At 52.2% G+C, this 11353-nt stretch overlaps 1 protein-coding gene across 1 annotated transcript; it reads right to left on the bottom strand.

Moving 5' to 3' along the window:
• Window positions 1-299: 299 nt before the first annotated feature.
• Window positions 300-2751, bottom strand: cyp1b1 (cytochrome P450, family 1, subfamily B, polypeptide 1). The gene is given in 4 exon segments (XM_078398792.1): window positions 300-1118; window positions 1120-1530; window positions 1532-1780; window positions 1782-2751. Coding segments are annotated over 4 exon segments (1611 nt in total). The 5' UTR covers window positions 2103-2751; the 3' UTR covers window positions 300-488.
• Between the last annotated feature and the right edge of the window lie 8602 nt (window positions 2752-11353).

An 11353-nucleotide genomic window follows, 5' to 3' on the forward strand; every position in this document is an offset into this window, starting at 1 on the left:
GGGAGGATAAGGGGCCTGTACCCTTATAGAGGGTAGAGAGGGGGGATGGAGTGGGGGGGAGGGGGAGGGGGACCGAGGGAGGGAGGGGGAGGAGGGAGGATAAGGGGGGTTGAGGGGGGATGGAGTGGGGGAGGAGAGGGAGGGGGAGAGGGAGGGAGGGAGGGAGGGAGGGAGGGAGGGGGAGAGGGGAGTGTGCTGCACCAATGCAGTAGAGGTTTGGGCCACTGGTCTAGTAGAGTGTAGCCACCACAGTCCATGACCACCTGCCACTGCCGACCTCAAGCAAGCAATACCTCTCGAATGCCTTAAATAACCAAAAAAATATCGCCATTTTGATTTGTCCAGTTATTTTACAACAATTGTCATTAACTGCCACAACGTGAATGTTGTACCTGTTTGTCATTTTCTAAGGAGGCAGATAGAAGCAGTTTTCCGTTTGAAACTGTAATGAATGAATAGCAAGTTAGTCGAGTCTCCCCACCATCCATTCACTGGCTGCCCTCCTCCTGTTCTATCCTCTCCACCTCCGACTGCAGGTGTTCCAGGGAGTCCCGCAGGGTGACATTGACGGTGAAGGTGTGAGGCTTGAGGGTCAGGCCGTAGGTAAAGTCCAGGGTGAGCTGTTCGCTGGGGTTGGCCTTGAAGGTGCAGTGGTGTGCCAGCAGCGAGAGGCAGAGGAAGAGCTGGACCTTGGACAACTCCTCGCCGATGCACCTCCGCCTCCCCAGGGAGAAGGCCATCACACGGCTGGTCAGGTCCTTGTCGATGGAGCCGTCGCCGCCCAGGAACCTGGACGGGTCGAAGAGGCCGGGCTGGGTCCACCTGAGGGGGTCGTGGTTGACCGCCCACTGGTTGACGAAGACCACCGTGTCTTTGGGGATGGGGTAGCCGCGCAGGGTGGTGTCGCGGGTGGTGGCGTGAGGGATGGTGAGCGCCACGAAGCTACTGAAGCGCAGGGTCTCGTAGAGGAAGGCCACCAGGTAGGGCAGGTGGGGCTCGTCTTCCACCGTGGGGATTCGGCCCCTCCCAACCACCGTGTCCAGCTCCCTCTGGATCTTCTCCTGCAGCTCAGGCTTCCAGATGAGGTAGAGGATGAGCCAGTGGAGGCAGGTGGACAGGGGTGTCCTGGCTGGCGCCGAAGATGTCGGTGAGACTGGACTCCACGTAGTGGCTGCTGAGATCTGGTCTGTGGTCGATGGTGCGGATGAAGGTGTCCAGCATGTCTCTGACTCGCTGTGGGCAGTGGTTGAGCCGCCGGCGCCGCTCCCTCGCCTTCTCCTGCACGAATGAGTAGAACTGTCGGTTGATGAGCTTGAACTCTCGGAAGGCGGAGCGCAGGGGGTTGGGGAAGTACTGGAGCCAAGGCATCATATCTACCAGGCTGCCCGCACCCACCGTGCGGCCGAACCGCTCGTTCTTGGACAGCAGAGCCCTGAACTCCTCGTCTCCGTGGCTGTAGCGCTTGCCGAAGCACAGAGCGCAGATCACATTGGCCACCGCCACCACCAGGCTGGCCCTGGGGTCCCAAACAAGCCCCGTCCGTGCTGCCCTCTGCGAACAGCACGATCAGCTGGTACACCTCGCACACCACATGGCCCTCCAGCGCCTTGTTGGTGGCCGCCTGGCCCCTAGAGAAGGATCGCACGGCCGAGTGGGCGACCCTACGATGTCGTCTCCACTCCTCGCTGTCTCTGCCAAAGGCCAAGCTCCGGCCACCGCTCACAGCCCCGAACGACGCGAAGTCCGGGCGGCCAGAGAAGTCTGCTCCCTGCCTCACCAGGGGCCTGGCGGATCACATCCTCACCGTTCAGCACCACCACCGTGCGGCCCCCCAACTTGATACGGAACAGGTCGCCATACCTGCGAGACATCTCGCACAGGGTCAGGTGAGGCAGCCGGCCGAGCTGTGCCGCGTTACCGACCACAGGCCATGGGAACGGGCCAGGCAGGCCACCCACCATCTGTTTCCCCACCCACCTCCACACCTGCAAACCCAGCAGCGCAGACAGGGCCACGGCCAGCCACAGCTGGACCCTAACCTTCACCATCTCCCCCACCTGCTTCTCCACAAGCTGCCCCAACACAGCGGTCCCGTTGGACATCCCCTTGCTTTGGATTTCCCCCCTCTTGTTGGTGTTACTCTTGTTACTGTTGTTGCTGTTGTTGTTGCTGTTGTTACTGTTGTTGCTGTTGTAACTGTTACTGTTGTTACTGTTATTGTTACTGTTGTTGCTGTTGTTGTTGCTGTTGTTGCTGTTGTAACTGTTACTGCTATTACTGTTGTTGTTGCTGTTGTTGCTGTTGTTGCTGTTGTTGCTGTTGTTGCTGTTGTTACTGTTGTTGTTGTAGGCTGTTGTTGTTGCTACTGTTGTTACTGTTGTTGTTGCTGTTGTTACTGTTGTTGTTGCTGTTGTTACTGTTGTTGTAGCTGTTGTTGTTGCTACTGTTACTGTTGTTGTTGCTGTTGTTACTGTTGTTGTTGCTGTTGTTACTGTTGTTACTGCTGTTGTTGTTGCTGTTGTTGTAAGCCGAGCAAAACTTCACCCCCTCCCACCCCACCCACCCCCCAACTGAACAAAATATTAGCACATTGTCCGATATTGTCAAATATCAACATATTGTCAGATGTGGCTCTCGCGTAAGTGCGCCCGCAATGTTATTTGTAATCCAGGGCTGTGTGGCCGCTGTGAGTCTTTAAAGGAAGCCGGGCTAGAGCGCATAGTGTGTGGATTCCAGTCGGCTCGTCCTCACTCCCACCCTCTCTTCACCCTGCAGTCTTGCCGACTACCACCGACCGCTGTCACAACCCCTATATATACACACCCCACACACACACACAGCGCCTTGTCCGCTCGCGTCACACGGAGCAGCACTCCAGAGTTTTATTCACACACACACACACACACACACCACACACTCACACACACACAAACACACACACCACACACTCACACACACACACACCACACACTCACACACACACACACCACACACTCACACACACACACACACACACCACACACTCACACACACACACACACACACACACACACCACACACACACACACACCCCACACACACACACCACACACTCTCACACACACACACACACACACACACACACACACATACACCCCACACACTCACACACCACACACTCACACACACACACACACACACACCCCACACACTCACACACCACACACTCACACACACACAAACACACACACACCACACACTCACACACACACACCACACACACACACACACATACACCCCACACACACACCACACACTCACACACACACACACACACACACACACACACACATACACCCCACACACTCACACACTCACACACACACACACACACACACACACACACACACACACACACACACACACACACACACACACACACATACACCCCACACACACACACACACACACACACACACACACACACACACACACACACACACACATACACCCCACACACACACACACACCACACACAGACACACACAAGAGGGTTTAGGATGTAATCGGCGTTTATATGGTGCACCTCGTTTAACCGCAAAGGAAGAGTTTAGAAGGAATAGGAAGGAATTACAAGTTGAGGATAGAGCTGCCGCCTCTCAGGGTTCCAGCCTGTCTCCCGACCTGCGTGGGATTCCTCCCACACTCCAAAGACGTGCAGGTTTATGGGTTAACTGGCTTGGTGCATGTATAAATTGTCCCTGGTGTGTGTAGGATAGAGTTAGTGTGCGGGGATCGCTGGTCGGTGCGGACACGGTGGGGACGAATTTACGCGCTGTATCTCTAACTAAACTAAACTAAAACTAAAGTTAACTACAGATGCCGCTTTACTCCGAGATGGACACAAAGCGCTGGAGTAACTCAGCGCTCAGGCAGCATCTCTGGAGAGAAATGTGCAACTTTTTGACCCAAGAAGTCTTCCTACTTACTCACTTTCAAATGCAGCTCCGATGTGGACGGCCGACATTTGCTGTGAGTTTGCCCGGGAGAGAGAGAGAGAGAGGGGGGGAGAGGAGAGGTAGAGAGGGGGAGAGGGGGAGAAATGGGGGGGCGAGAGACAGAGGAGGAGAGAGGGTGAGAGGGAGAGGGCGAGGAGAGAGAGAGAGAGAGAGAGAGAGAGAGAGAGAGAGAGAGAGAGAGAGAGAGAGAGAGAGAGAGAGAGAGAGAGAGAGAGAGAGAGAGAGAGAGAGAGAGAGAGAGAGAGAGAGAGAGAGAGAGAGAGGTGGGAGGGAGAGGGGGAGAGAGAGGGAGAGAGAGAGAGAGGGTGGGGAGAGGTGAGTGGGGAGAGAGAGGGGGAGAGAGAGGGGGAGTGGGAGAGAGGCGAGGGGATTGAACCACACCGAACGCTCACTCACACTTCCAACACTTCCAGAATTCCCCTCCCCACCAGCTGCGAAGGTAAAACAGTGCTTGTGGGCCGTTGGATATAATCCCGGCTCGGGGAAAATCAATACGGATAACATTAGTCTGAAGAAGGGTCTCGACCCGAAACGTCACCCATTCCTTCTCTCCTGAGATGCTGCCTGACCTGCTGAGTTACTCCAGCATTTTGTGAATAAATACCTTCGATTTGTACCAGCATCTGCAGTTATCTTCTTATACAACTCGACACCAGCGGCTGCAGTTCCAACGGCAAAGCCCTACCATGTCCAAGGACCCGCTCCCAGCATAATCCCCACCGCCCACTTCTAACTACTCGCGCCAGCTTGGCTATCGCGTCGCCGACTCCCCTCTGTACTCCTGAAACATCCGACCGCAATGTTGTTATGTGTATGAAGGAACTGCAGACGCTGGTCTACACCGAACACAGACACACAGAGTGCTGGAGTAACTCAGCGGGTCAGGCAGCATCTCTGGAGAGAAGGAATGGGCGACGTTTCACAGAGTGCTGGAGTAACTCAGCGGGTCAGGCAGCAGCTCTGGAGAGAAGGAATGGGCGACGTTTCTATCCTTCCAGCGTTTCCAGATGTGACCGAGTAACGTCTAAAGACGATGTGGACGCGTCTAGCTAGACGTCTTTGCAATAAGTCAAGAGAGTGTTTTATTGTCATGAGTCCCAGATAGAACAATGACATTCTCACTTGCGGCAGCACAACACCATAAAAGTTATTCTGTTCCCGTTCACAGTTCACTGATATTTATATTAATGTTTCTATTCACAAAATGCTGGAGTAACTCAGCAAGGCGGGCAGCATCTCGGGAGAGAAGGAATGGGTGACGTTTCGGGTCGAGACCCTTCTTCAGATATTAATGTTTATATGAAAGGGAATAGGGCGAAAACACGAGGAACTGCAGATGCAGAGCAAACCCCAAAAAAGTGCAGGAGTAACTCAGCGGGTCAGGCAGCGCCTGCGAGGGTACAGGTAACTGAAGAAGGGTTCGAGGTGATTGATGGTCAAGTAGCGGCTGTGGAATCTGAAGAAGGGTCTTGAGCCGCAAGCTCGCCCTTCCTTTTCTCCCTGAGATGTTGCCTTGACCTCCTGAGTTACTCCAGCACATTGTGTCTATCTTTGGAGGGAATGGACGGGCGACGTTTTGGGTCGGTACACCTGTCTTCAGACTGACAGAGAACAGAGGCGGACTGGCCTGACTGGGACGGGTTAGGGATGATCAGTGGAGAGACACAGACGAGGAGGGAGTTGGTTAGTGCGGGTGTGAGAGGTTATGGGGAGAAGGCAGGAGAATGGGGATAGGTCAGCCATGATTGAATGGCGGAGTAGACTCGATGGGCCGAATGGCCTAATTATGCTCCTATCACTTATGATCTTAGGAATTGTGTTTCCCTTGGAACCAATATATTTAATGCACCCATCCCTCCCTCTCTCTCACGCCCATCTGACTAACAAAGAACGTCAGTCTGACGAAGGGTCTCGACCCGAAACGTCACCCATCCATGTTCTCCATAGATGCTGCCTGACCCGCTGAGTTACTCCAGCACTCTGTGAAACGTCATCCATCCATGTTCTCTAGAGATGCTGCCTGACCCGCTGAGTTACTCCAGCACTCTGTGAAATAAATACCTTGGATTTGTACCAGCATCTGCAGTTATTTTCTTACATCAACTATAGTTAATGTTCTTGGAAACACGAGGAACTGCAGATGCCAGAACCCTGAGCCAATCAAAAAAAAAGTGCAGGAGTAACCCAGTGGGTCAGGCAGCATCTGCGGATGGAACAGTTAATTCTGAAGAAGGGTTAGAAGTAGAAGAAGGGTCGGCGCTGACTCGGTGGGCTGAAGGGCCTGTATCCAAAGAGACCAAAGTCTAAACGTTCTGAACCGACCCAACGCGAAACTTTCCTCCAGACATTCCCTCTACAGATGCTACCTCGCCCACTGAGTCACTCCGGCCCCTTGTATCTTTTATTTTGGGGGGGGGGGGGGGGGGTCAATAAACGGGCACCCATTTCTCCGGCCAAACTTAGCCAGAAAGAAACTTGAAATGATTTATCTTCATACCGTAACAACATCATTCCACTTGGCGGTTTAAGTGCAATCTAAACTCGATAGTGGGGCAAGTACGTAGAAACAGTTCTGAGGACACACAGTGCTGGAGTAACTCAGCGGGTCAGGCAGCGTCTCTGGAGAACATGGATGGGTGACGTTTCACAGAGTGCTGGAGTAACTCAGCGGGTCAGGCAGCATCTCTGGAGAACATGGATGGGTGACGTTTCAGGTCGAGACCCTTCTTCGGGCTGACGTTTTTTGTTTGTCAGATGGACGTCAGAGAGAGAGAGAGAGAAAGAGAGAGAGAGAGAGAGAGAGAGAGAGAGGAGGGGGGGAGAGGAGGGGAGAGGGAGGGGAGAGGGGGGTGAGAGGGAGGGGAGAGGGGGGGGGGAGAGGGGGGAGAGGGGGGGGGGAGAGAGAGACAACACTGATTCGTTGCAGTCAAATCCTCTCTCCCCTCTCCCCTCTATCTGTCTAACCATGGGCACCGACCCGAAACGCCGCCTCTCCATTCCCTCTAGAGAAGCCATCTGGCCCGTTGAGTTTAATGACTTAACTTGAAACTGGCGCCAAATCTGGCGACTGTATACCTGCCTCTACTGTCTGTATACTTGTACTGTATCTGAGATGCTTATCCAAGATGTGTCTTAGTGTTTATTATTAATAGTTGTTATTATTCCTTACAGATGCAGCGTAGGAACAGGCCCTTCGGCCCACGGGGTCCGCGCCGGCCAGCGATCCCCACGCACTAACACTATCCTATACTCGCCAGGGATCATTTCATAATTTTACCGCAGCCAATTAACCTAACGTCTTTTGAATGTGGGAGGAAACCGGAGCACCCGGAGAAAACCCACGCGGGTCACGGGGAGAACGTACAAACTCCGTACAGACAGCACCCGTAGTCGGGATGGAATGGAACCCGGGTCTCCGGCGCTGCGAGGCAGCAACTCTACCGGTACTTATACTGAACTGTATACAAAAATGGATTTCACTGTCCCGCGGCACATTTGAGGTCTGAAGAAGGGTCTCGACCCGAAACATCACCCATTCCTTCTCTCCAGAGATGCTGCCTGACCTGCTGAGTTACTCCAGCATTTTGTGTCTACCTCCGATCAAGGTTAGTCCAAGGGTCACCAATGAGGTAGATAGTAGTTCAGCACTGCTCTCTGGTTGCGGTGGGATGGTTCAGTTGCCTGATAACAGCCGGGAAGAAACTGTCCCTGAATCTGGAGGTGTGGGTTTTCACACTTCCGTATCTCTTGCCCGATGGGAGAGGGTGGGGAGGGGGGGGGGAGAGGAAGTGGTCAATAACTAGTAAACAGTGATGTAGATTGTGCACATGTGTTGATAAAGCTTAAAGGTAGAAACATGGAATAGAGCAATAACGACGCCCACGTTTCAGGAACTTAATCGATTAAAGTCCGCATCCATGATTGTAACAGAAAATTGGATCTACTGTCAACTAAGTTAACCTTGCGGGTAATCATTGTATTCTGTTTATTCACAAAATGCTGGAGTAACTCAGCGGGTCAGGCAGCATCTCAGGAGAGAAGGAATGGGTGATGTTTCGGCCGAGACCCTTCTTCAGTCGTTAAGTCTTTCTGTGAGCACCATTCTGTAATCAAGACCTCGTTTTAGTGTTGACCAAGTTTCAGTGTAATCTGGTCAGCTGAGAATATAAAAGCTGTACCAATATCACGCTCAGCAGTTCAGCTTTGACTAGTCTGGTGCGCACCAGGTTTAATAAATCACCTGTTACTTCAAACAACAACTCCGCATGGCCTTTCTATTTTGTTCCAACGAAGGCGGGGGAGGGGGATTTAAAAAAACAAGAGATAATTTTTTTGCACACAGTGTATGAAACGAGCTGCCAGTGGAAATGACTATCTTGAACTTCTACAGGTGTACAGTAGAGAGCACATTGTCTGGTTGCATCATGGCCTGGTTCGGCAACTTGAATGCCCAGGAGTGAAGAAGTCTGTTAAAAAGTTGTGAACACTGCCCAGTCCATCACCGGCTCTGACCTCTCCACCATCGAAGGGATTTACTAGAGTCGCTGCCTCAATAAATCATCAGAGACCCACACCACCCTGGCCACACTCTCACTGACCCACACCACCCTGACCACACTCTCACTGACCCACACCACACTCTCACTGACCCACACCACCCTGGCCACACACTCACTGACCCACACCACCCTGGCCACACACTCACTGACCCACACTCTCACTGACCCACACCACCCTGGCCACACACTCACTGACCCACACCACCCTGGCCACACTCTCACTGACCCACACACTCACTGTCCCACACCACCCTGGCCACACTCTCACTGACCCACACCACCCTGGCCACACTCTCACTGTCCCACACCACCCTGGCCACATTCTCACTGACCCACACCACCCTGGCCACACTCTCATCTCACCCCTGCCATCGGGAAGAAGGTACAGGAGCCTGAAAACTGTAGCGTGTGTGTGTGTGTGTGGTGTGTGTGTGTGTGTGTGTGTGTGTGTGTGTGTGTGGTGTGTGTGTGTGTGTGTGTGGTGTGTGTGTGTGTGTGTGTGTGTGTGTGTGGTGTGTGTGTGTGTGTGTGTGTGTGTGTGTGTGTGTGTGTGTGTGTGTGTGTGCGTGTGTGTGTGTGTGCACTTAACTTTTTTTCTCGTTTATTATATTGTTTACAGAATACCATGTTTACATATTTATTCACAAAATGCTGGAGTAACTCAGCGGGACAGGCAGAATTTCAGGAGAGAAGGAATGGATGACGTTTCGGGTCGAGACCCTTCTTCAGTCTGAAGAAGGGTCTCGACCCGAAACGTCACCCATTCCTTGTCTCTCGAGATGCTGCCTGACCTGCTGAGTTACTCCAGCATTACTTCAGCATTTTGTGAAATAAATACCTTCGATTTGTACCAGCTCCTTCAGACCCGTCTTCAATATGTTTACATATTCAATTGTGCTGCTGCTAGTATCTATCTGGGACACATGACAATAAAACACTCTGTTGGCTGTGTAGGATGGAACTGCAGATGTTGGTTTAAACCAAAGGTAGACACAAAATGCTGTAGTAACTCAGCGGGACAGGCAGCATCTCTGGTGAGAAGGAATGGGTGACGATTAGTGGTCGAGACCCTTTTTCAGACTCTTGAGTTTCGACATTGAAAAGACACTTGGACCTGTACAGGAGTGGGGAAGGTATGGGTTGGAGGGATATTTGTGCCAGACGCGGGCAAGTGGCACCAGGCCCAGATCCGTATCTTGAAGGTAGACACAAAATGCTGGAGTAACTCAGCGGGTCAGTCTGAAGAAGAGTCTCGATCCGAAACGTCACCCATCCATGTTCTCCAGAGATGCTGCCTGATCCGCTGAGTTACTCCAGCATTTTGTGAAACGTCGCCCATTCCTTCTCTCCAGAGATGTTGCCTGACCCGCTGAGTTACTCCAGCATTTTGTGTCTACCTTCAATTTAAACCAGCATCTGCAGTTATTTTCCGACACGCAGTTCCATGTCTTGATCGAGCTTGCATGGTCGAGTTGGGCCGAAGGGCCTGCTTCCACGGCTACCCGTGTGGAATTAGGGATCGATCTATCTAATACCGGCCGCCGGTCTTGATCGCGCCGACTCTCGCAAGGTTGCGGTGATTTCACTCGGTGTCACTTCCCCCTCTGTTTATTTGGTTCATAATCCTAGTTAGTCCTAGTTCACCCCCGCAGCGCCTCGGAAACAGTGCAGGCGAGAAACCCGAGGCACTTCAGGTATGCAGTTCCTCGAAACCGCCAGCGGGTTGAAGTGTACACCGACAAGCATCTTCACGGATAAGTGTTTGTGTTTGTGTTAGGTTGAATGTCTCTTGAAGAAGATTGCGAAAGTGGAAAGGCATGCACAGAGTGCTGGAGTAACTCAGCGGGTCAGGCAGCATCCCTGGAGAGAAGGAATGGGTGACGTTTCTTCATATCTTAGTTTAGTTTAATTTAGTTCAGAGATACAGCGCGGAAACAGGCCCTTCGGCCCATCGTGTCGAATATTAACACCATCCTACACACACCAGGGACAATTTTTACATTTACCAAGCCAATTAACCCACAAACCCTTTGGAGTGTGGGAGGAAACCGAAGATCTCGGAGAAAACCCACGCAGGTCACGGGGAGAACGTACAAACTCCGTACAGACAGCACCCGTAATCGGGATCGAACCCGGGTCTCTGACACTACATTCGCTGTAAGGCGGCAACTCTACCGCTGCGCCACCGTGCTCCAGAAATGTTGCCTGTTCCGCTGAGTTCCTCCAGCATTTTGTGAAACAAATACCTTCGATTTGTACCAGCATCTGCAGTTATTTTCTTACTCTACAGTTCCTTCCCACACACTGCGAAGTGTGGAAAGCTTTCGAATAGAAAATCTGTCTTTGCAACTGTGTGGGAAAGAAGGAATGGGTGACGTTTCGGAACCGATCAGTCTGAAGAAGGGTCTCGACCCGAAACGTCACCATTCCTTCTCTCCTGAGATGCTGCCTGTCCCGCTGAGTTACTCCAGCATTTTGTTCTGCTGAAATGTCGCTGACCTGAAATATTAACCGTTTCTCTACAAAATGTAAACAGATATGTTTTGCGACCGCAAGCAAGAAGTTAATTGCTCCGTTTCGGGACATACGACAGTAAAACGCCTTGGGCTCTTAGTTGTGCCTGACTTGGCATTTCAAGTCTCAAGGGCCAGGAGCGTTTTATTGTCACGTATGCCGGAACAACGACATTCCTACCCGCAACAGTACAACAGGTCTTTAAACACGGCGCTGATAGACACGGAATGCCGGACTAACTCAGCGGGTCAGGCAGCATCTCTGGAGAACACAATATACAAA

This window comes from Rhinoraja longicauda, chromosome 5 (genome assembly GCF_053455715.1).
Source record: "Rhinoraja longicauda isolate Sanriku21f chromosome 5, sRhiLon1.1, whole genome shotgun sequence".
NCBI lineage: Eukaryota > Metazoa > Chordata > Chondrichthyes > Rajiformes > Arhynchobatidae > Rhinoraja > Rhinoraja longicauda.